At 33.7% G+C, this 26,773-nt stretch overlaps 1 protein-coding gene across 1 annotated transcript in view; it reads left to right on the top strand.

Moving 5' to 3' along the window:
* SLC12A2 (solute carrier family 12 member 2) overlaps positions 1-26,280 on the top strand; it is a 101,763-nt gene extending 75,483 nt beyond the window's left edge. Inside the window, exons 17-27 of the mRNA XM_046666402.1 lie at positions 1,533-1,673; positions 8,649-8,755; positions 10,234-10,313; positions 12,031-12,156; positions 15,248-15,295; positions 16,696-16,818; positions 18,191-18,302; positions 20,109-20,195; positions 21,420-21,555; positions 21,842-21,909; positions 23,372-26,280. Of these exons, the coding sequence (XP_046522358.1) occupies positions 1,533-1,673; positions 8,649-8,755; positions 10,234-10,313; positions 12,031-12,156; positions 15,248-15,295; positions 16,696-16,818; positions 18,191-18,302; positions 20,109-20,195; positions 21,420-21,555; positions 21,842-21,909; positions 23,372-23,507 (1,164 nt within the window). The 3' untranslated portion in view covers positions 23,508-26,280. The remainder of the gene's footprint in view (positions 1-1,532; positions 1,674-8,648; positions 8,756-10,233; positions 10,314-12,030; positions 12,157-15,247; positions 15,296-16,695; positions 16,819-18,190; positions 18,303-20,108; positions 20,196-21,419; positions 21,556-21,841; positions 21,910-23,371) is intronic.
* Positions 26,281-26,773: the final 493 nt, after the last annotated feature.

The following is a 26,773-nucleotide window of genomic DNA, read 5'->3' as shown; positions in this document are numbered from 1 at the left end:
GCCAAAGCAGGGTGTGCCAAACTTAACTGTGGGGCTGGCCCATGTTGGGTTTTTTTCTATGGTAGTTATTTTCTTTGAAATATTTTTGCCTCCAAACTGTCTCAAAACCTCATTTGTAAAAAGATAAGAATTTTGCATCTTCATCATTTTTCTTATTATGAGTAGATTTTAGCAAACCACATTGCCCTTATAGAACAGTTTAGCTAAGAAAAATAGCTTCTTGGTAACTAGGAGCCCAAATGAAATTCAGTTTTTTTTTTCTTATTAATAGTTCTCATAAAGTCCTGGGAACATTTACTTACCAGAAAAAAAGAGTTTGGAGGAGGTAGACAAATCGTGGTAAATATGTAGTATCTGTTATATAAAAAGAGCAGAATGAATGCTGAATTTTCAAGTTCACATGCTTTTAATTGCCCATTCATTTTTGTTTTAACCATGAGTATGAACATTATTAAAAATAGTGGTAAACTTTTATCCAAAAGTAGTTTTCTGTTTTTGGCATCTTGCCTATTGGAAACAGTCACTAGATGATGGATCATCTGTTCTGCATAAGACATGAGAGTATTTATTTGTCAGATTAGCTCTTCTCCCAAGCTCTATCGTTCATCTTGTTTTGGTGCTAGAAGTGTATGTTGTGTGCCTCATGTCCCAGCTCCTGCTACACTACTTGTACAGCAAAGTCAAAGCCGTGTATGTGTGTCTGTGTGTGTGTGTGGGCGGGGGGGGGGGGTGTAGAGGGACACATTGAGACACTGACCCCACTTAGGACCTGTGGGGTTTTCTAGTTTAGCTTAAAGTTCATCAATTCAAGTTGGAGTCTTGGGCACAAGAAATTACAAATGGGCCAATTTCCCTACTGGGAAAGATAAATTGTGTTTTTCCTTTGCTTATTCGTGCTTAATTAGGATGTACTCTTAAACTTATTTTTACATTTTTGCTTTATACATTTGTGTATAACATATTTTATGTGTTGCTTGCAAGGATCAAAATAGAATTGTAAGTTAAAAAAGCTCATTTCCTTTCTTCTGTTATTTCATCATTTAACAGAAGTATGAAGAAAAAGTACATTTATATTATATAGCTCTGTGCTTTTCAATGCTATTTCTAAGTTACAGAGAATTAATAACTCAGACATTTGGGACAAACGAAAAATAAACTGGGAAACTTTCTGTAGAAAAACTGAAGGCTCTTATTTTTCTCTGCATAATCTCTTTTCCGTTTGCAATAATTTCTAATTTCTTTCATTTACTTAGTATCAAAAGCTTCTTACTCATTTTTCAGTCTGTTTCTTCTTCTTCTCTTCTCCCTTCAGGCACCCCCTATGCCTTAACTGTTCCATCAACCCTATCTTTTCATAATCTTAAGTATTAGAAAGAATTCACTGACATGAAAACGAAATGTTGTTATTACACTTCTCTCCCCCACCCCAATGTTTAGGCACTTTGTTTAAGCCCGTATAACAGGATGATTTTTATAAATGTGGAATAGATTACCTTTCAATTAAAGATAGTGTTAATATTTTTACCTTAAAGGGCCCTCGAAGACAAGCCATGAAAGAAATGTCTATTGATCAAACCAAATATCAGCGATGGCTTATTAAAAACAAAATGAAGGCTTTTTATGCTCCAGTACATGCAGATGACTTGAGAGAAGGTGCGCAGTATTTGATGCAGGTAAATTTATTATTCCTTTCACATGACTACATTTTAGTTTTGCACAAGCTTTTAAAAACTTTTTCATTCTTTATATTAAAACAAATGGTAAATCTTTTTAAATATCTTTATTAAAGTAGACTACTAAGATTTGCATAATTGAGAGCTTCAGGGACTGTAGAAATAATGTGCTGTTGGCTGACAGTGAAGAGCTTACTTGTCAGTTATCGTAGCCTATTTCTCTCCTTCTCTAAGATATTTCCTGTTCACTCCCTGCTGCATCTCACTGGGGTTTTTGTTAAGAGTGTTAAGTAATGGTAGTCCTTAGGTAATTTTTGAAAAATTCTAGTTCCTTATTGTATTTCTCACTATTTATTTACTAGTACTCAACTTAGACTTCTCTTTCAGCTTTGCATATGGCAGAGTAGTCAGAATATGGGATTTGGAATTAGTCCAAAGTTTAAATGCTAGCCCTGCAACTTCCTTATTATGGATTTTGGACTGAGCAAGTTACTTAACTTCTCTGAAACTCAGTTTCCTCAGCCAGCCCTAAAGGTTGTGGGGAGAAGTAAATGGGTTGAGACGGTGTTTGCCAACTTATTTTTATAGAAACCCCTTTCTTCAAATGAAAGCTTACCCAGAAGCCCATTCACTGTGTTAAATATGGAGCTGCTTTGTTAAGCAGAGGTGGAGGCTCCCGGTGCTCTCGGCTGAGCCCTTTCTGTTTTGTATTTCTTAAAACTTGACAAGCACAGACTTAAGAATGGCCTAGGCAATCCTCAGGAATGATAAGGACGGGGAGTGGGCTTGCTTTGGCAAATAGAAAGCCTTACTATAAAACCATAGTAATTAAGATGTTGTGGTATTAAAGTAGCGATAGATAATTAGATAGTGGAACAAAACAGAAGAAATAGAGTCACTCATATGGAAAATTTACTATTATATGTGACAGAGGTGGCATTGAAAGGATGGGCTGGGACAATCGATTATCCATGTGAAAAAATAATATAACAGGTTCTTATAAAGATGTGATACAACCACCATTTCCAGAGGAATTAAACACCTAAATTTGAAAGAACTTTTTTTTAAGTTTTAGAAGAAAATAGAGAATAATTTTATGACCTTGGGCTAGGGAAGAATTTTTTAAATAAGACAGAAAAAGTTGAAATATGAAGGAGGAGATAAGGTCTTTTTTAGTTAAAATTTAAAACCTTTTGCTTCTAAAGAAAACGTGAAAATGAAAAAGCAAGCCACAGACCAAAAGAAGATAACATCTTACCAGCAAAAGAATATGGTTTAGAATATATAAAAAAATACTATAAATCAATAAGAGAAACAGAAAAGGAGCAAATGTAAATTTAATATAAAAGAAAAGGAAACCTAAACAACAAAAGGAAAAAAAAGCACAATGCAATTTTATTCTGTACCCATCAGATTGACCAAAATTAAGCCTGCAATTTCAAGTATTAAAAATGGTGTAAAGCAATTGGAAATCTTTGAACTGCTGTAGTAATGTTGATTAAACCACTTTGGACAGCACCGGGCAATGTCCTGCAAATTTGAAAGTGTGGATATCCTAGGACATTCCGTTCTTAAGTGTGTACCTCAGAGAAACTTTCACACATGTGAAGAAGACTGCATGAAACTTCATAGCAACATCATTTGTAATAGTGAAAAAGAAATGTAAGTAACTTCAACAGCCATCCATCACAGAATTGAAAATTATAGCATAATCATGCAGTGGAATTTTATACAGTGGTGAAAAAAAATGATACGTAGTTCCTTTAAAAAGTTCCTATACATAAACCACAAACACAAAAAGCATTAAGGAAAAATAGCAAGTTAAAAAAAGGATATGAATAATGTGAAGATGTTATAAATTTTTTTAAATATGTAAATTAAAAATTTATATGTATTACTCCTAAGTAATGGAATGCATAGGAAGAATACAAAGAGGGCGTGAGAAGGATATATAGGGTGCTTGATGTGTGTTTGTAACGTTTATTTTCTTAAGCTGGGTAATGGGTACATGATTATTTGTTACTTTACTCTTTATTCACTTTTGTATGTGAAATATTTAAATACTTCAAGTAAGTTGCTACCCATAAAGTTGTTTCCAGTGGCTAAATCTTGCTTTTGTATAATTTATGGGAACATTTTGATGACGACTTTAGGTATTTAATAAATGTTATGAAGGAAAATATTTTCTTAGAGCAATGGTTCCTAAACTTCAGCATGCATCAGAATCACCTATTGGACTTGTTAAAGTAGGCTGCTGGGCCCCGCTTTGGAATGATTCAGTCAGTATGTCTGGGCTGAGGCCTGAGAATTTGCATTTCTAGCAGGTTTGCAGGTGATGCTGCTACCCTGGTCCAGTCCAGGCACTATACTTTTAAGAACCTCTCCCCTCGAGGATTTCTGTGAGATAAATGACAGTATCATAAAGTTGATGAGAGTTGGGATCCAGCCTCCTCATCACTCTCCTTCACCTAACGTACTCACCCCCGTGGGCCATGCATTTTCACCAGTGTGGGGCAAAATTAGGATGGGTAGAACAGGATCATTTTGAGACTGCCCTGTAAACTTGGCAAATGCACCTGCCTTGCAAAGATGCCCAGGAGATTGACTTTATTCTAGTGGCAGAGCTATCTGAGGAACTGTATAAAATATCCTTACAAATGATGAACTGCCTCTGTAGAACTAACCACTGAAATTTGAGTGTAAGTTGTCACTGAGAGTATTTTTCTTTCCTTTGTACCTTCTGTAAACCTGTTACATAAAGTGGCAGAGGCCTGTTTGTCTGTTAGAGGTTTATAATCTTTGTCAGAATAGTTTTTTGTACATTGATTTGTTTCTACAGTGACTTATTTTATAGTTCTAGAGATGCTATCTTTAGGTTTTGTTATATGTTTTACTATACCTTACATTCTGACTTTTCATTCTTTGTCTCCTCATTTGCCTGGTTACTAATAATATTTGTAAGTATTTATTTATCATTAGACTAGCATTTAGGTATCCAGGCTCCACAACAAAACTTGAGATTCACTATTTTAAAAAGAGGCAATCTTATCAATAGCTTGCTTAAGGAGCCCTTTAGCAGTGAGACATTAGCACTGCTAACTTGGGTATTTGGATTTTTCTTTTCTTTTCTTTTTATTTTAATGTCAGGAGCCACTTGATTATCAATCCAATTTTAAACCTTCATTTTAAAGAGCGAAAACTCACTATTCTTACTGAAAAATCAGATTGTATCATGATGGCCCGTTAAATCCAGTGGATCTCATTCAGTCTCAGTATAGACATAACTCTTTCTTTTTTCCTGGGCAAAAATAGCCTAGAATTACACTGTCGGATATGCTGGATGTTTCTGACACCTTTCCTCTTCTTTATCAGCCACGTTTTGAGGTAAACAGTGATATTTTAAAATTGTTCTAAAATAAGTACACCAAAATAATTTAACATTGCCAATAAGAGTATTTGAAATAAGTTATATCCATGTCCTGTAGCCTCGTCCTCACTATATATTGTGCCATAAGATACTAACTAATGATACCTTAAGGCCATCACTATTAGCTGAACATATCACAGCTGATCATCCAGAACATGTAGCCAAAACTCTACAGTCTTTCAGTGATTTTTAAAGTAATACACATCTCATGGCAGTGCTTAACTAAATTTAAATAACCATAATGTTTAGAATTGTTTTTACTTAATAACGAAAGACAAAAATAAAAAGCCACATACCACTGGGGAAACAGTTCTTCTTCCTGCTGCAGTAAAAATAGTCACGGTGATATGCAGAAAAATATGAAAACAAACTGAGTACATTTCTCATCAGCAAATTCTCATGGAAGACGCACAGAAAACACATTGCTGAAGATCCAAAGAAACAGCACAGTGCGAATGTTTGATGGAAACTAGAGATGTTTGTAATAAGCATAATAAGACTACATTTTGCCAAATCAGTTTCAGTTATGGAATTCCATGGAAAACTGATTTTCTATGAACCATTAAAGAAATATGCTCCAGAAAAGATGTATTTTCAGTAATAAATTGTTTCTTTAAAACTTGTGATGTTTTATGGAAACTGAAAACATTTCTTCTAACTGAATAATTACTTTGATTGGAATTTACAAAGATTAGGGATGAGTGATACATGTGAAATTTCCTTGCTCAGTCATTGAAGAGAAAGTTATTGAAATAATGAAGTTGAAAGCAGAAATGTACAGAATGCCACAGGATGTTATTATTAGTTTTATAAAAATGAACCCTTTTAATTATAATAAGATTATGGTAAAGTTTGTGATGAGAAAAAGAGTAACCCTGACAGTATTTTGTACCATCAAGAAGTTACTGATTGTCTTGTGACTTAGCTCTTTAAAAAGCTAAAAAACTTAAAGATATTTCTTAGTTTTCTTTAACCAAAAAAAAAAACCAAAACAAAACAAAACACATTGTGTGGTTAGTGGCTACCCTGCAGATAATCTTCAAATGAATATTCCTTGTCTGCCCCATGAAGGCAAACGGTTATTTTTTAATTTAATTTTATTTTTCCTTTTTCTCCCAAAGCCCCCTGGTACATAGTTTGTGTATTTTTAGTTGTGAGTCCTTCTAGTTATGGCGTGTGGGATGCCACCTCAGCATGGCCTGATGAGTGGTGCCATGTCCGCGCCCAGGATTCGAACTGGGGAAACCCTAGGCTGCCGAAGCAGAGCGCCCAAACTTAACCACTCGGCCACGGGGCCGGCCCCAGCGTTATTTTTTTAATAGTGAAAAAAAATCTTACTTTTTGAAAGAAACTTGTGCATGGATAGAACATTTTGAAAATGAATGTAAGCTTTCAATGGTTAGGAATATTTCTTTTGTTTCCCAGTTATTCCAGGTCCTTAGGACAGTGTCTGGCACATGATCAGTGCTGATAAACACTTGAATTAATTTAATCTTTTGCAAAAAATGATTTATCACCTGTAAAAACTTGTGTGACCTTACACCACATGCAAAAATTAACTCAATGGATCAGCAACCTAAATATAAGAGCCAAAACCATAAAACTCTTAGAAGAAAACACACAGGTAAATTTTCATAACTTTGAATTTGGCAGTGGATTCTTAGATACGACACCAAAAGAAAAAAACTAAATTGGATTTTGTCAAAAACTTTTGTGCATCAAAGGATGTCATCAAGAAAAAAGACAACCCATGAATGGAAGAAAATATTTGCTAATCAAATGTCTGGTAAGGTTTAATATCCAAAATATATACAGGCATACCTCATTTTATTGTTCTTTGCTTTATTGCACTTTTCAGATAATGCAGCTTTTTATAAATTGAAGCTTTGTGGTAATCCTGCCTTGAGCAAGCCTATCAGCCCCATTTTTCCCCACAGCATTTACTGACTTTGTATCTGTGTGTCACATTTTGGTAGTTCTCACAATATATCAAACTTTTTCATTATTGTATTTGTTATGGGGATCTGTGAGCAGTGATCTTTGATGTTACTATTGTAATTGTTTTGGAGCGCCGCAAACCACAACCATATGAGACAGTGAACTTAATCAGTAAATGTGTGTGTGTTCTGACTCCTCCACCCACCTGCCATTCCCTCTCTCCCTCCATCTCCTCAGGCCTTCCTATTCCCTGAGATACAACAATATTGAAGTTAGGCCAATTACTAACCCTGCAGTGGCTTCTAAGTGTTCAAGTGAAAGGAAGAGTCGCATGTCTCTCACTTTAAATCAAAAGCTGGAAATGATTAAGCTTAGTGAGGAAGGCATGTCAAAAGGTAGGCCTCATACGCCAGTTAGCCCAGTTTTGAATTCACAGGAAAAGTTCTTGAAGGAAAGTACTCCACTCAGTGAAATTACTTCACTCCAGTGAACATGCGAATGATGAGAGCAAAACAGCCTTATGACTGATATGGAGAAAGTTCTATAGTTTGAAGAGAAGTTTAAAATTTGGAAAGTTTAAAGTTTGGATAGAAGATCAAACCAGCCACATTTCCTTAAGCCAAAGCCTAATCCACAGCAAGGCCCTAACAGGCTGAGAAGAAAAGTGAAGCTAGCAGAGGTTGGTTCATGAGGTTTAAGGAAAGAAACCATCTCCGTAACATAAAAGTGCGACATGAAGCAGCAAGTGCTGATGTAGAAGCTCCAGTAAGTTATCCAGCAGATCTAGCTAAGATCATCAAGGAAGGCGGCTACACTACACAACAGATTTTCAGTGTAGGTGAAGAAAACTTTCCATTGGAAGAAGATGCCATCTAGGACTTTCATAGCTAGAGAAGAAAATCAATGCCTGGCTTCAGAGCTTCAAGGGGCAGGTTGACTCTCTTGTTAGGGGCTAATGGCAGTGTGTTGTAGAATCTAATGAAAGGATATTCATTGGATTTGGGGGGCATAATTGCTAAGCATGTTGAATTGTAACTCTTGATAAGGTTGCAAAACAAATTGATTGCTGGAACAATTGAAGAAGGAAATCAGCCAAAATTTAGCAGAAACTTTTGCATGATTGGTAGAAAGAACCCAAAATTTAGTCTTGGTGTGATTCAGAACTGCAGCTAATAATGCGTGTCTTCCATTTGGACTTTTGCTTCCAGAGTTTAGTGGCTGTTATCAAAATATGTAACTGAGAATACCACTTCTGTGTTGTGATTTTTGTAAAAAATGAAGTATATTCCATCATCTTTCTCTCACTAAAAATATGAAAATTTTGACGAATCGTAAAAGTACAAATGTGAATTTAGAACTTGTCAAGTGATTGATTTTATCTTCTATTTTGTGTATGTTTAATTCTAAGTAATATGTGATTAATGTATGTATAATTTATAAATATGCATGTATTGGGTGCTCAAGAATTTTTGCTGACTAGGATGTATAATTTAAAAATGTTTAGAGGCTGTCCATTTGGAGGATTTCATCATTTAAAAAGTCATTAAAAAAGGATTTCATCATTTTGTTGAATAGTATATCTTTAAGGTTGCATTTTTCCTGTATTTTAGGCTGCTGGTCTTGGGCGTATGAAACCAAACACACTTGTCCTTGGATTTAAGAAAGATTGGTTGCAAGCAGATATGAGGGATGTGGATTTGTATATAAACTTATTTCAGTGAGTACCTTTTTAATTTAGTAATTTAGTTGGTTCAGAAAATGTTAATTTTGAAAGCTTGCACTGATTTTTGAAGCCTGTTTCTCATGTACTGTCTTCTAGTAGAAGAATAAGAATGAAAAGAATCACACAGGGTTATCTGGGTTTGAAATTTATGATCTTATTAACAAAAAATTTGGTTGATCTTTCTATGTCTCTTTATACACTCAAAGATTCACTCACAGGTACACGTGTGTACACGCAGGTGTGTATACTCTGGCTTTCCATTTAAGTTAGTAAGCTTTTTCAAAACCCTACAGCTGTTTCTGAGCAGAGTTCCCCCACGTTGTCAGATCCTTCACCTTCTAAGTTATGTCATTGTAATGTCTGATGCTAAGGAAGACATTTCATCACTGATATCAACCTCAGAGGTTTAGGTTTGTTCCCCTCTCACACTAATTTTGTAGTTAATCATTTGGTTTATCCATTAAGCTATTTACATTTCTTTTTAAAAACTGTACTTATATGTTTTGCTCCTTGAAGTGTAAGTTCTGAGTTTACTATTTACTTTTCAGTGGTATTTCCACTGATCTTTATCAGACATCTTAGTTTTGACTTAAGTATCTTTAGCTTTCCTCTTAGGGTTGTCTGGTAGATTCTTTTTCTTCGTTTGTTACTTGTCTTTCTGATTTTACTCTGCTCATGTTGTTATTGATTTTTGCATGTCTATCTGTTTAATCTACAACAAATGCTTCTTGGAACTGAGTTATTTAATAAAGAGAATAAAACTTCATTTTTTTTTGCCAGATTTTCTTCTTAATCTTGAAAAATATTTCTTTTTCCTAGTATTCTGGGATTTGCTTACAAGTGTCTTTATCTTATTCACACTGTTTTATAAAGGATCAGGGTTCCCTCTCACTATACCATACTTGATTGAAGAATAGTCTTTTTCTTGCCATAGCTGCTGATAGAATAGACCTATTCACTCCTTCTTATAAAGATTTTCTTCATATACAAACAGTTGTCCTTTTTTTAAAAAAAAATTGTATTTGGCAAAGTAACCCTAAGACCAGATTCAAATCCTATGTGTCTGAATTTTGATCCAATTACCCTTAACTCACTAGAGTTATTTCTCTTCCTGGAGCTCCTATTGTATATACTATAGATATAACCACATAATTATTTGCCTGTTAGCACAGATGATGGTTTTGTTTTCATAGTTACCTTGAAACATCTTTGAGGAAGTAACCAGATCTCATACTTTACCTTTTAAAAAATCTCTTTCTATTGATTAATAAAGTATATGAAGAATAAGATTTCCCAATGGTGAAGGATTTGAAACTAACATTATATGGATCTCACAGCAATTTTAAAGCATATTAAAAAAATCAGACATTTAAAACTGAAAGTAATTTTAGAAATCATCTAGTATTGCCTTCATTTTATAGAGGAGGACACAGAAAGAAATTTTTTGTGTTTGGTTTTTTTTCCTATTATAGCGATGCCTTTGACATACAATATGGAGTAGTGGTTATCCGCCTACGGGAGGGTCTGGATATATCTCATCTTCAAGGACAAGGTAAATCTTGTTTGAAATAAGTTTTTATATTTTAAAAATATAAATTATTTTGTTAATAAATTATAAGTAATTCTCACAAATTCTTCTGTAATTTTAATATTTACTGTCTATTCTGTGTCATATGCTTTGTTATATGACGTTTTAAGATCAGATCTATTTGGCTTCACCAAAGTTTGTGTTTTCTTTTTGTACCAACCTGGATGATCACTAGTGATTATTAATGGAGAGAATAAAATTCAAGTCATAAGTTTAAGAGGAACAGGCGTTAGTTATGATTGTAGATTGGACAAATTTGTAAAAATACATGATAAATAAAATAGTTGGAGGAAAAATTTTATCACTACTGAATTGTTAGACATTTTCATGTTTGTGAAAGTCATGCTCTAACAGTTATTGAGGTTTAGGGTACCTGTTAATTCTGCATAATTATTAGTAGAGTCCCTTTTCACTCTCAAAAATATCACAGTTTGGCTAATAAATTATATAGTTCTGTAATTTACTGAGCTTTAATGTGATTGGAACTTTAAGAAGATATTTTCATGTTATAATCGTTTTAATAACAATTCTTTAAAAAAATTGAAATTGTTTTGAAAGCCTCATTACTCATCGTTAGGATTTGGAGACAGGAATTTGGTTTAGCATAGGGATTAAGAGTGCAGGCTTTATGGGGCCGGCCCCATGGCCGAGTGGTTAAGTTCGCACACTCCCCTTTGGCGGCCCAGGGTTTTGCCGGTTCGAATCCTGGGTGTGGACATGGCAACGCTCCTCAAGCCATGCTGAGGTGACATCTCACATGCCACAACTAGAAGGACCCACAACTAAATATATACAACTGTGTACCAGGGGTTTTGGGGAGAAAAAGGAAAAATAAAATCTTTAAAAAAAAACAAAGCACAAGTTTTGGAGTCAAATTTGCTTTAGAAATCGCAGCTTTTTCTCTTAGTAGTTTTGTAGCCTGGGCAAATTTGCTGACTTCTATCCTCAGTTTCCTCATCTGTTAAAACAATTACTTCATAGGGTTGTTGTGAAGATTAAAAAGGAGAGATGGGCTGTGAAGCTCTGAGCATAGTGCTGGCACCTAGGCTCACATAGTTTCTGTTATTTCTCTTAATACACACAAATCAGTGATGAGGATTATGGATAGATCAATTTCATATTATGTTTGTCTTTATGATAAATGTTTTTATAGTGGAAGTTAAATGTTTACTCACTCGTTCTTAAACGACAGAAAATTAAGGAAGTGCTTTAAAAATGTGGAAGCAGTACTTTCACCATGAGCTTAGGAAAGGACTCTCTTCTCTAGTTTTGGCTCTATAGTCTTGGTTATAATTTTTCAGCGTTGTGTGTCATCTTACATGTATATGAATATTTGTCATATTTACGTTTTTCCATGTGTAAATGACTTTGAGAACAGAGTTGATTCACATTTTATGTCATCCTTTTGTCTACCAGATTCTTGTGTTCCATGAATCTCATTCATTACTGTTGCCCAGCACCTAATTCCAATGTCTGATGCTTAGTTGTGGCTCAAGATACTTAAGTGAATAGTCATTTCAAAAGAGAGTATCACATTTGTTTACATAAGAAATCATTTATTATAAAGTTATTATTTCACAGTAAACTTTGCTTAAAATTGCCATTTAATTGATATTATACCATGATCCTTTCTTTAATGGTTAAGATTTAGATAATATTTTGAATACTTTCATGTTTACAGAAGAATTATTGTCATCACAAGAGAAATCTCCTGGTGTCAAGGATGTGGTACTGAGTGTGGAGTATAGTAAAAAATCGGAGTTAGATACTTCCATACCATCTGGTGAAAAAACTGTTACACATAAAGGTAATTTTTATTCAAACAAGACATTTTATGAATAGTAATTTAGTTTTGAGAGAAATGGTTTTTATTATCTAACATCTCTTATAAAGTAACCCATTCTCAAACTTGGACTGTTCTTTTCTAGTTGCTCAGGTAAAATTTATGACTTTCAAAAATGGCTACAAAATGACTAGCTGTTTTTAAGGTATTAAAGTAGATTTATAGGACAGAAACTATGCCAATTAATTATACACTAATATACTCTTGTGTTTTTATTTATGCTTGCTTTAAATAAGACGTTTTAATTTGAAGCATAGGTTAAATCTGAACATGAAAAGAAACATGGTAATTTTAGGGTAATGTGCATATAGCATATGACACTCAAAGGAATGACGTTTATAAAATTAATTTACATAATTTTTTGGTAAATCAAGATATTTAAATACTGGGGGCATTTGTTTACGTGCTGAGATATTCAGAATATTTTTACATTTCTTATACCTGGAGTTGTTTAGGTAAAACAACGTAATAAAGAATCAAGTGCAATATTGTTCCTCACTTTAGTTTCTCTGAGGAAAGGAGCTATTTGTATTTGGTTGGTGAACTGTTCGGCCATAATTACAGACATAATACCCCTGGTGGCTCGTGTGGTTTAAGCCACAAGAAGATTTTCAGATCTCATGAGACTTTAGATAATTTCATCCACAAATCTGTAGGTTAAGAGAGATGACTTCCAAATCTTACTCTCCCACCCTCACTCTCCTACCTCTGTTCAGTCGAGTATCTCCGTCTGTCCTATTCCCAGCTGACATACACAATATAAAATCTGCACTGCAAATCATCAAACCACATCATACTTTTGATTCCTGTAAAATGATTATCATTCTTTTTCTGAAATTGATAACCTTGGACAAATCCTCTCTCTGGGAAATTGATCTCTTTTAGATTACTTAGCATTAATGTTTTTTCATTTGTTTCCTCCTTATTTACCTCATTTGCTTAGAATAGTAGTAGTTGAGAGTTTAGTTGAGACCCATTTTTCCCTTTCAGTTCTTTGCTGGCTTGATTATAATTGTTTTCAATTTTGTCTCAAAACTCTGTAAACTGACTCTAAAACTGTTCTTGGGCTGGCCTGGTGGCACAGCAATGAAGTTCGCACGTTCCGCTTCAGGGGGCCTGGGATTCGCCAGTTCGGATCCCAGGTGCGGACATGGCACAGCTCATCAAGCCATGTTGTGGCAGGCGTCCCACATATAAAGTAGAGGAAGATGGGCACGGATGTTAGCTCAGGGCCAGTCTTCCTCAGCAGAAAGAGGAGGCTTGGCCACAGATGTTAGCTCAGGGCTAATCTTCCTCAAAAATAAATAAATTAATTAAATTAAATTAAATTAAAACTGTTCTTATGTTCCTGCATTTATTTTTAGTTTATCGTATACATTCTTTCATTTTCTCTTTTTTTTTTCTTTTCTCTTTACTAAAACAGATCCTTTCTTTACAGAATCTGTTAGGAATTAATAGGTAAAGCCATGACAGGAGGGGAAGAAATAATATTTATCAAGCATCTACTCTGTGTATGATGTGCTTCCCACATCATAGTAGGTGTTGTCCATCCGTTAGCTCATTAACGTGTATCACAATCTTATGAAGTCATTATTTTTATAGAGTAGGAAACTGGGGTCAGTACATTTCCACTCATCTTTTTGTTGTAAAAGAGTAAATGCCTTTAACTTAGTTTAAATCTTTTTTAAGTGTCAAGATTTCGTTGACATTTCTGAGCTCTTTGAAATGAATATAGAATGTCCGTAGTTAGATTTATAAATTTTTATTGTCATCAAAGACAGATACTATCAAATAGCTACTTTATAAGAACAATAATATTTAATATTATGAAATTAAATGTCATAATTGAAATGGTTCTTATTCCATAACAGGCATAAGAAAATAGCATTCAAAAGAAGCATTAATTTTATTTTGTGTTTATTTTCTATTTAGCCAATTGTTTTCAAAATTAGCATAGAAACTATAGAAAAGATTATACAATTTAGAAAGTCTTTAGAATTGTAAGCATTCTGGTGTAGTCATTATGTAGTCCTAGATATTTGATATGTCTGTTTTGGTTACTGAAGCATACAGTGTGGAAGGGGAACAAAAAGAACACCATTTGAGTACTGATTTTCTGCTAGGCCCTGGGCTAAGTACATTGATGCTTGCAATATAACAACCTTAGGAGGTGGGTATTGTTCACTCATTTTAAAAATGAGGAACACGAGGAATTAAGTAACTAGCTCAAGGTCGCACAGCCAGAAGACGAGTTAGAGCTAATATTAGAGTACTGGGAGTTTGACTCAAGCGCTCACTGCAGTGTACTCTTTCCTATCCAGGTTGAGAGTTTTATATGCCTTAAACAAATAATACAAGCCTCTATTAAGAAAAAAAATGGAGATTAGGTAAACTGATAACCGGAGAAAAATATTGATACATATTTAAATACAAATGGGCCAATGTATGCATACATACATGCATATACATATATATATATATATACATATATAAATTTATTTATTTGAAAAAAATCACTCCTGTATAACCTGGCATTTTATGTAAACCAAAAGACTATCTGATAAAATTCCTTAATATTTTAAGTGGTGATTAATTTTTACAAATACCAAATATTCATTAAATGTTTCTAAAATAACTTTTCAGTCATTTGCACAGTGATGCAGTGGCGTGTTTAAAATTTATGTATCATCTGCAACGTCAGTTTTTTAATGCCGTATTTCTACTATGTAAACCATAGTTCAACATCTTTTCAACTGATTTCAAGTATGAAAATTTAAAAGTTTAAATATTCTGGTAAAGTTTTTGTCAGTTTCACAGGAATAAAATGTAGGAGTGAGTGTTAAGCAGTAGCCTGTTGGAGGGGTCTGAACTACGTTTGCCTTTTAAAATCCTGAGCTCTCAGTGTAGAAAATATCAATCTTCAGTCTTGATTATTTTTCACAGACTGTTTCTTCATACTATGTTTTGTTTATAAATGTGCTTTATTTACGTTTTCATTATTTTATTAATATAAAGGCAATTAACTTATATTTTGTGTTTTTTAAACATAATCTAGATGAGGAAGAGGATGGCAAGACTCCAACTCAACCACTGTTGAAAAAAGGCAGGCATTTTTCATCATTTTATTTCAATCCCTTTTTTCATACTGTTAACTCTTTAACTCCAACCTTATTATTTTCTTTTCTTTAGTTTTTATTTCCATGGTGAGGTGATGTTACAGTTATTTATTAAATGCAGATTAGAAAATGATCATTAGTCCAACTAAAGAGTTAAATCTTCCCAGGAAAAGGTGATATATCAAAGACAAATTCTTTTAACTCATCATAGCATTTCTGAAATATTCAAACCCTGAAAGTCAATCTTCATTTTTTAATTTTAACTGCATGGTTTAGATGATAAGTAGAGACACTGAAATAGGTTTATTCACAGTGTCACTTGCATTCTTTACCATCAGTTGTACCCAATGAAGTCCTTAATTTTGATACTAATATATTTTTCATTTCAAAAATTATAATATTTCTCACAGTCCTGCTGCGTTTGGGAGATACACAGTCATGTCAACGTACATGAATTTTATGAGAAGGAGATAGAGGTGAGAGTTATGGAGCAGTGTGGTTTGGTAGCCATATTATTTCATCATGCGAAATCATTCGTCATGTTTGCATACATCATGGCAGCATGAAAAGTGAATGATAGACATTCTGTGAAAGCAATCAGCTTTCCTCGTATGGATTTCTGCTTTTAAAAATTTGGTGTAGGAATTTCATAATAGTCATTTGCTTGCTCACAGAGCCAGTGCTGATTTTTTTTTTTTTAATTCCTGAGAATGTAAATGGGAACTCCCTTGGTATATTGTTCTTTAGACCTGCAGCAGATGAGTGTCCTTCCAAGGAGTTCCCACCATCTTTCTGTGGCTCAGAGAAAGATGTGGTGCTTATATGGCTTTAGAATTGGGCCTCACGTATTGAGGGGACAAAAGTGAGGTAAAGATTAGGGAGTTTCTTCTTAGACTAAGAGGTTTCACTGTGATAATTGCAAGATTGTATTGTTTCTTCCACGTCCTTCTGTCTTCGATATTACAGATAACATAATAAAAATTTTTTTTGAGGTTTAAATTATTGAGAAACTAGATTACAAAAGAAATATGTTCGTGAAACAGGCATAAACTTAATTTGTCCATTTAGTCTAAAATAGCTTTTCAAAAATCAAAATCTAGGAGTCAATTATAATTTTCTTGATTGGTGTTTATGATTCTCTTTCATTCAGAGTGCTTCAGAATATTAGAAAGTACGGGTATAATTTGGATGAGTTTAGTTATTGTAGAGATAGATTAATCTGTAACCATTTTAAAAGTTGAAATTACAAACATTATGATGAATGCCATACACAACTGTCTGCTTATAAACATTTAAATATACGGAAGTTAGGGAACTATAGGAATTCAGCAAAAGGGACTTCAATATTTACCTCCCTTACATCTTATTTTTCTGCTTAATCCTTTAGAATCCAAAGGCCCTGCTATGCCTTTAAATGTAGCTGATCAAAAGCTTCTTGAAGCTAGTACACAGTTTCAGAAAAAACAAGGAAAGAATACTATTGATGTCTGGTGGCTTTTTGATGATGGAGGTAAGGTTGTTAATATTTTTTTTTTTTTTTAACAATTTTAAATTTACTGAAGTTGTGGGAATGATACTAAGACATGGCGTGTGCCTTTCACCCATAGACTGCATTCCAGTTTTGCCAACTTACCCAAAAGATACAAGATTAATTTTAGAATCAGGTGTTGTACTTAGTGTTCTTCAGTTTGGAAGTTGCTCAGTCCTTCCTTCAGCTTCATGACCTGAACTATCACAGAAGTGATGCTATGCTCTTCTGTCTGGATCGCATCAGGTGGCACGTGATGTTGATTTGTCTCATCGCTAGGAAGGTTAGCTTTGACCATTGAGGCAGGTGGTTTTCACTAGGTTTTTACACTGAAAAGTTACTGGTTCCCCCTTTTATAATTACAAGTATTTCAGAAATGGGGAGTTACTTTGAGGCTATGTAAATATACCATTGTTACTGTACCTTTTACCACCATCTTTAGCATCCATTGATATTTCTGCTTAAATATATTATTGTTGTGGTTGTTTTGTGGTTGCCAAATGATGATTTTCCAATCTCATCATTTCTTCCTCATTTATTACTTGGCATTTTACTGTAAGTGAGAGCTTTCTCTTGATTTCTATCTGTGTGGACTCATGGATTCCTATTTATTCAATGGGATATGACTTATCATTCTCATTATTTGTTTTGATGTTCAGATTGTCCCAAATTTGGCCAGCAGGATCCTCTTTAGGCTGACTTCTATGTCCATTTGTCATGTCCCAATCATTCTTTATTTTCTGGTAAAATATGATGTTCCAGGCTCAGTTTTGCACTTTCCCTACCCCAGCTGGTAAATCACCCTTTACCCAAGGAGCCCTGATTCCTCTTAATGGAGAATGGTATTTAGAAACAAAGATCAGGGCATTAGATATGCTCGTTGCTACTAGGGTGTGACTGCTCTCAGGCACTCTCACTGGACAGATCTAGGAAATAAATATGTATGTTTGTATGTGTAGATAGAAATTGAAAACCAATTCCAGTCCAACACTGCAAGGTTCAATGTAGCCTCTCCCTTTTTATGTTTGTCATTTCAGTAAGAAACCTGGCTCCCATTAGCTTCAGTGAATATTCTCATTTCCTCCGTCCTCCTGTATGTGACCCGTCTCCCGACTGTGCTAGGCCACTGTCCCATTTCGCGGCCTGTCTTGTGTGGGTCCTGACTCCGTTGGGGCTCCCTCCTTGTACAGACCTGCCTAATGTTTTTTTTACTACATTATTAAGGAAAGGCAGAAAGGAAAGTTTTGTTGTGTTGAGTTGTAGTAAATGTATTTCTAGAGACTAAATTGAATTAAAAGTTCTTAATTAAGAAATTAGTATTTAATAAATGATTTGTTAAATTTTTATGATTCAGGTTTGACCTTATTGATACCTTATCTTCTGACTACCAAGAAAAAGTGGAAAGACTGTAAGATCAGAGTATTCATTGGTGGAAAAATAAACAGAATAGACCATGACCGGAGAGCGTAAGTCTATTTTAAATTGAAGGGCATTTATCCAGTAGTACTTCATTATTACAGTATATATTTGATAGGATAAAAACTAGACAATCCAGAAAATGTCAGTCATGTTGTTTTGTTCTATACTGAAGCTGAAAATTCTAGTTAAAAAAAATAAACCTCCTTCTCTTTAATTTAGTCTTCGTATTTAAGTTATAGATACTTGGTTTTACTTATGTAGTATTTTTTAATATGTTGACATCTTAGAAGGTCTTTATTAAATACTTGTGGCATTAAAGTGTTAAGCAGCTTTCTTTTTTTTAAATCAGAGGAGACAGTGCTCAAAAATTATGTATTCATATATCAGATACATTTGGTAGACTTCTAGACTACAGAAATGCAGGATACCATTGTCATCCATTCTCTTGTTTCTGTCTGTACTGTCACAATTCTAGTTCTGGTTTCAGTACTTCTAAGTACCCTGTGTCTTGTCTCTGACCTTTTCAGCATATATTGTACACTTTGCTCCTGTTTTCATGTTTGGAAAGCAGAACTTTGATCACATGATTCCTCTGCCCAAAATATTTTTAACTTCTCTGTTACATAGCGTAGAAAGTCTATGCTAAAGTGTGACAGTCAAGGCCCTGTACAATCTGTTCTCCTGCTCCTTTTCTATTCTTATCTTCTCTTCCCCCAAGTGTGCCTTATACTTCAGTGTATGTCTCCACACCTGCCCTACTCTAAACATGTAGGTGATTTCTGACTTTTCCACTTTTGCTTACTCTCATCTCTCCACTGGAAATAGCTCCTCACCTGCCTTCCTTCTCTGTTAAAATACTCCATTCTTTAAAGTCCAGTACGATTTTCACCTTCTTTATAACGCCTTCCGTAATTTTTTTACCTTTGTCCCCCAACTAGTTGATATATTTCCTTCCTGAATTGTGATATGCTTGATATTACTCATCACATTCTGGGGCTTGTATTATATTTATTTCCTTATTTTTGAGTTTTCTGGGCCCTATAACACATAGCAGGCACTTGGCAGATTATCACTGGAATTCATTGAGGTGTTTATTTCAAATAGTGACTTATGTAAGAAGTACTAGTAATAATTTAAAAATTAGACCTTTAGCTCATCTATTTTCTAATATCTTAATTTAGAAAACTCATTTTATTAAAAATAAAATGCTATTTTCTTGATTGCTTTTCTCATATGTATGTTTCAACGTCTCTATTTTTGCTGCCAAGGTTTCATTGCCAGCTATGCCTCCAGAAAGGTACTTATTTACTGAAAAATCAGAGGCTTGTTGGAGCTCCTTTTCCATGCCTGTCCCAGTTCAAAAAAAAATACTGTGAACTTATGAACTTAATCTGCTATCAGTTATAGCTTCTCTTTGGCCCAAGCAGTCATATTTGGGTTCTGAGAAATGCATTCTTCATGGATGAAAGACTAAAACAAAAATAATTAAACAAATAACTGTTTACTATTTTCTACTGAAATCCATACACTTACCGAGATAATTTGACTAAAATTAACTTTTAATAGTAGTTGCCATTCAAATTTTATTAATCTTGCTCTGTCCATTCATCAGTGGATACTAAGGAGAGATTCAGAGAATGTAAAAGAAGATAACAGAAGTCTCTACTCAGGGAATTTAGACGTCAGCTAAGTGTGGATGGACAGTGTGAATTAATTCGTATAGACTTTGTTTAGCACCTAATAGACTTCTCCTATAAATCATGCTTTTCACATATACAGATTCAGCTCTAAATAGAATAAGAATACTTACATATAGCCTTCATGTGTCTGATTGCAATTCATTTTTGTTCTAGGATGGCTACTTTACTTAGCAAGTTCCGGATAGACTTCTCCGATATCATGGTCCTAGGAGATATTAATACTAAACCAAAGAAAGAAAAGTAAGTTATTGGATAAATTACTTGGCACAAATTTCTGATCCTTTTATGGATGACCTCCTCAGACACTCCAGTAATAAATCATTTAACTTAACTAATTACCTGGAGTATTTTGTCTGTTTTTAGTTACACGTGAAGTCAATTTCTTTTAATCTAGCACTGACAGTTGGCATTCCTGTAGCAGATAGAAAAGTAAGTCTAAAGGGTTTTCAGTTTTCAGAGAAGAATTCAATTACTGCTTTACAAGTAATTTCTGAAATGCCACAGAAATTCCACATGGTTCTTTAAATTTCGATTGTTTATGCCCACATTCATTACGACCACTCGATCCCTACTTCACATACATATGACTTTCCACTATTTTGTTTTATTACTGAGATAGGAGAATCTAAGAATTTGCCTATAATAGTTGTATTCACAATTCTCAAAAGTCAAAGAAAACTAGATTCTTGGAATATTCTACCTGAAAGTGGCATATAGAGGTTGTTATATGTATATTACTGGACATAATTTTAATTATTCTCAGATAAGTGTTGAATAAATGATGAAGCTGGTATAAAGAATTCATTTTAAATAGAAAATAGTAAGGTATACCTTGTAAGGTTATAATTGTTTCCTCTTATAAAACAATATATACCAGAAGCTTTGTCTGAGACTTGATACTGAAAAGTATGTTTTTCTTCACATTTATAGAGGATTAGAATGTTGTTCATTTTCTTTTACTGTCTTTTGTCCTGTTAAGTATCTTTGGATCTAGAGATTAATTCTGCATATTCTTAAATGTTGAGTATCTGCCCTTTCCCCCCTTCAAAATGTTTTAGTACCTTTTCTTACACTACTTTTATTCAGTGGTACTTGAACTGGGAAAGGCTTTGAGTAAAAGAGTAACACAATTTGGCTTATTGCTCAAAATGATCATTTTGACTACTATGATGAAAATTTATTTAGGTTGAAGGGGGCGAACATAGGAACAGGGGTAAATACAGAGATAGCAGCATTAGCAGTTAAAATTGCAATTGTTATTGTGAATATGGTTCTAAATTTCTAATCAATGGAGAAACTAGTGATTGCTATTTCCAAAACAAATTGTCAAAGTGATTATTATAGTTAGGGTATGGAGGGGAGCACAGGAGATGGAAAACTAACTGTTCATTATAATTTAGCATTTAAGATCTTACTGTTATGTAATTCAAAATACGGTTAATGTTAGTATTCTATTTTTTTCAGTATTATAGCTTTTGATGAAATGATTGAGCCGTACAGACTTCATGAAGATGATAAAGAACAAGATATTGCAGATAAAATGAAAGAAGATGAACCTTGGCGAATAACAGATAATGAGCTTGAACTTTATAAGACCAAGGTATTCTTTCTCCTTCCTTTTCATGAATCTTCCATGTGAGTTCTTTAAAATACTTAAGACATAAGTAAATATCAAGAACTACAATTTGTTATGGGAGGAACCAGTTATGTAAATTAAATCTCCCTTAAGTTAGATTTATATGTGGACAGTGTAAAGCATTAATTCTTTTAAAACTAGGGAACAGATAGTTTTATAACACCAGATTGATTTTGGTTTCTTTGCATGAACCACACTAGATTCCATTTTTCAAATGATCTAGGAATGACTTTGTTCTGTTTCATTTCAGACATACCGGCAGATCAGGTTAAATGAATTATTAAAGGAGCATTCAAACACAGCTAATATCATTGTCATGTAAGTAATACATGTACTAAGGTTTTCTTGAGTATTCATTTTATGGTAATACAATTAGGATTAATTTCTATACGAAGCACATATCTATATAACACCCATAATGACTTAGTGGTTATAAAGAGGGAAAAATAAACTTTTTAAATACACTTTGCTTTAAGCATTTGGAGAAATTATTGAAGGTAGGAGTAAAGAAAAACAAAAATTTTTATCCTTAAGCTTATATGAATTTAAGTAATTGCTTTTTTTTTTAAAGATTGGCACCTGAGCTAACAAATGTTGCCAATCTGGTTTTTTTTTTTTCCTTCTTCCCAAAGGCCCCCCAGTACATAGTTGTATATTCTAGTTGTGAGTGCCTCTGGTTGTGCTGTGTGGGACGCTGTCTCACCATGGCCTCATGAGCGGTGCCATGTCTGCGCCCAGGATGCGAACCGGCAAAAACCCTGGGCCACCGAAGTGGAGCACGCAAACTTAACCACTCAGCCACGGGGCCGGCTCCCTAAGTAATTCTTTATCGTAATAGTTTATTCTGCCACCAAGCATGTGTGGGATATGAAAGCCCCAAGTTAAAATTTGGACCACATGCAGCTTCCTCATAGAAATAAACCCCATAAGGTCACTTGGGAGATTAAATTTAAAAAATGCTTCCTATCTGTATCCCCACCGCCAGGTTCCCACACACAAACTTTACGTACATACACACTGCCCCCTGTTCGTCAAATATAGATGCTAATGCTCACTCTGGCTTTTCCTCCACTAAACCAGGTTAACTAGATATTACTTGAACCCAAATTTTCTTGGGCCTGGAGCCTGCCCTGGTCCTTAAATAGGTAACCATGCCAACTGATGAAATAAAGTAATACCAAAGGATTGTTATTTTGATTAATAACAGACAGTACACTAGAAAATTTCCAATTTTGCTCATCATGGTCACATATCTGTAATGGAAGATGCTGAAATGTAGAAATCTAGAGAGCAACTGGTCACTACTGCCGCTATTTACAAATAGAAATGAAAGCCCAGAGAGGTAAGAGAAGATGAAAATTAATATGTAGAATTCATTATGTTTGAATTTGATTTATCCATGTATAGTTTCCATGTTCTAAATTCAGATAGAAACATTCCTTTCTTCTAAAAGAATTCTATCCTTATTGAAGAAGGGGAAATTTGGAGGTTTAATGTTAGAGACCAAATGTGTTAATGGTTTTATAGAAATATTTATTTGCTATTCTTATGAAGAAATATTTAAAAATCTTTTGTTAAAACTGAAGACAAAACGGAAATACTGATCTGTGAGTATAGTAGTTGTAATACCATATGCAGAATTTTCCCTGCACTTAAAAATACTCAATAACTATAGTAATTTTTAGTTACTATTTTTGTGACTTAATTTATAATTTTTATTGCATTTTATTCTTCCCAGCTTAAATGCATTGCTTGATTTCCTTTCTCTTTTTGATACCAGGAGTCTCCCAGTTGCACGAAAAGGTGCTGTGTCTAGTGCTCTCTACATGGCTTGGTTGGAAGCTCTATCTAAGGACCTACCACCAATTCTTCTAGTCCGTGGGAATCATCAGAGTGTCCTCACCTTCTATTCTTAAATGTTCTACACAGTGGACAGCCCTCCAGACGGTACTTCAGTGCCTAGTGAAGTAACTGAAATCTTCAATGATACGTTAACATCACAATGGCGAACTGTGACTTTTCTTTCACTATTTCATTAATTTGAAAGCACACAGGGAAGTTGCTCCGTTGATATGTGTATGGAGACTTCAGTTTTAGTCAATTCTGAATCTCAGTCTTAATGGATGATGATTCCTTATTGGACTGAAGCTGTTGGGAGTAATGTTTTCCTTTGCTACTTGAATAGCAATAAAAGTGTGTTATTTTTTGATTGATGAAAGGAGTACAAAAAGCCTTTAGCCTTGAGGTGCCTTCTGAAATTAACCAAATTTCATCCATATATCCTCTTTTATAAATTTATAGAATGTCAAACTTTGCCTTCAGCTATGATTTTTATTTCTATTCCTAGTCTCTTACACCTTAAAATAAAATGGACACTGCTTTTCTTCTTCCATTGACCAATTAGTGTTGAGTACTGTATGTTTTCTATTACTTTTGTAAAGGTATCTGTTAGATATTAAAGGTGAGAATTAGGGCAAGTTAATGAAAAATGCAAAAAAAAAAAAAATGGGAACCAAAAGGTGACCCCAAGGTTAGGTTTGTACGAATATGTGTAAATGGAGATCTAGGGGAACAAGGCCCAATAAACCTTTTTTTTTAAATTTCTAATTGGCTCTAATTTATATCTTGATTATTATTTCTTCAAACCTTAAGGAAGGTTGATGATTTATCCAGTGCTTCTATATACCATGCTGAAAAATCACATATTGCCATTCTTTAGACAAACATCCTCACGATCATTTGTATTTATTAGAAGAGAGATTTGTCCTAATTTAGGGTTTTCCTCAAATCTGAGGGACTTTTAAGAAATGCTAAAAAGATTTTTCTGGAGGAAAATTAGACAAAGCAATGTCATTTAATAGAATATTTCAATAAACACTATGTGGAATTTCACTATACCATCCTTTATAAATCAGTGAAATATTTAACATTTCATCAAATGCTTAAATGGACCACTGGTTTCTTAGTGAAATGTTTTTAGGCTTAATTCATTCAATTGTCAAGTACACTTAGTCTTAATTAATATACTCAGGTTTGAACAGATTGTTCTGAACATTGAAATTTAATCCATTCTTAATACTTTAAAACTTTTATGTTAAGAAAAACTGCCAGTTTGTGCTTTTCAAATGTCTGTTTTGACATCATAGTCTACTAGAACAATTTTGACAGTGCATATGTACTGTTACTAAAAGCTTTATATACAATTATTAATGTGAAATTTTTCATTTTTTTATCCAAGGAAGGATTTCCTAAGCATTTCAAGGGATATATGTCTACATATCTGTGTGTGTGTGTATATGTATATGCATACACAGATGCATATGTGTATGTATAATGATGTTTATGTTGCTGGTTTTTTGCATTTTTAAAATGATCAAGATTCATCGGATTAAAATTTTTTTATTTTAGTAAGCATAAGTTCAAAATTCGATTGAAAGATACAGGTTTCATAGAGAACAAAGGTGATCATTTGAAGGGCATGTAACTTCACACAGTTATCATTTAGTTAGAAAATGGAGACCATGTCATCTAAAGTACTGTTCACTGGGCTCATTGGTGTAAGTGTCAGGGGTGAAGAATTTCTGCCGGTTTTCATGAATCTGGATAGAAATCTAGAAGATTACTGCAGTTGTCAGTAGTGCAGTATTTTTGCTGCGTGAGAATGAGCTAAATATAAAAATGGAGATCTGATAATAATTTTGAATTCAGAATGTTAAGAAAATGAAGTAATTGTTTTTCCAAAATTTTTTCCCTACACATTATAACTCACAGCATTGTTCCATTTATTGCAGGGTTTGTAGTGTTTGGGGGGAAAATACAGTAAAATGTCATATTATTTAGTAAATAATAATCATATTTGAACTTTTTAAATGGATAATAGGGCGTGAACTGAGTGCTGCTATCTTGAAACATGCACAGGTACACTTGTTTGTTTTTTTTTTAAGTTTTCCCCATTCAGGAAAACATCATTGTGATCTGTACTGCAGGAACCAAATGTCATACATCATACATATGTGTATAAAGTACATAAAATATATCTAAATATGCATAATTCGGGGGAGGGTAATATTGTCTGTGAAATAATGTAAGAAGCTTTTCACTTTAAAAAAAAAATACATTACTTTCACTTAACACTAGACACCAGTTCAAAATTTTCAAGGTTGTTGTAGTGCTCTAATAAGTTTCAGCAATTCTTAGAGATGCTAGCTAGTGTTGATGCTCTTCTACTCTATTTTATTTATGCTGAATTTGATTATTTTAATGCCAAATTTTTTTTAATTCTAATCATTGGTAATAACTTGGAAATAAATAATTATGCAATGGCATTTGACAGTTCATTATTCCTATAGGTAAAAATTCATTGGGTTTAGAGAGAATGGTGGTGTTAAGCTGATTATTAATGGTTAATTAAATCAGATATTTATTTGTTACATTATTTCATTTGTATTTTAGGTTTCCTTTTACATTCTTTTTATATGCTTTCTGACATTACATATTTTTAAAGACTATGGAAATAATTTAAAGATTTGAGCTCTGGTGGATGTTTACTAAGTTTGAAAATGTAATATTTTGATAATACTGTATTATAACTGTCATACAAATGCTTTTCTAATGTTTTAACGTTGAGTATTGCAGTTGCTGCTTTGTATAGAAGTTACTGCAATAAAGGAAGTGGATTCATTACAACTATTTAATGACTACTCATTTTATCTGCTTTATAAATCTGTGTCAATTTTGTGATTTAACCTCAATTATATAACTGTTTCATTGATGTCTGAGCTTTTAAAACAGCTTTCACCGTAATATTCATGCCTTGGCAAAGTTGCATGAAATTGTTCTCTATCCCTATGCCTTTGGAATAATCACTATTGATATGGACAGTGTGATTGAGCCATACAAAATGCAGCTCATTTTGATTTATTTTTTAAATGATTTAGCTTTTCTAATTCTGCTTTATTTATGTTTGGGCAAAATCACACATTATGAATCAGGAAACTAGAGGATTAAAATGGAGTCATAGTCCCTGAATATAATCTGATTCTTCGCTTCCTAAGGTTTTTGGCTAAGCTGATTTACAGTTTTACAAAGCATTTTCACTTTCTCATTTGACCGTTATTGTAGGGGTGCTATATATGCAGGATAGCTATTTATCTCTCTCTTGCTCTTGAGAAAGCAGCTTGGA

This window comes from Equus quagga, chromosome 7 (genome assembly GCF_021613505.1).
Source record: "Equus quagga isolate Etosha38 chromosome 7, UCLA_HA_Equagga_1.0, whole genome shotgun sequence".
NCBI classification, from domain to species: domain Eukaryota; kingdom Metazoa; phylum Chordata; class Mammalia; order Perissodactyla; family Equidae; genus Equus; species Equus quagga.
Note: the sequence above shows the minus strand (reverse complement) of the source record. Positions and strands in the feature narration are given on the sequence as shown.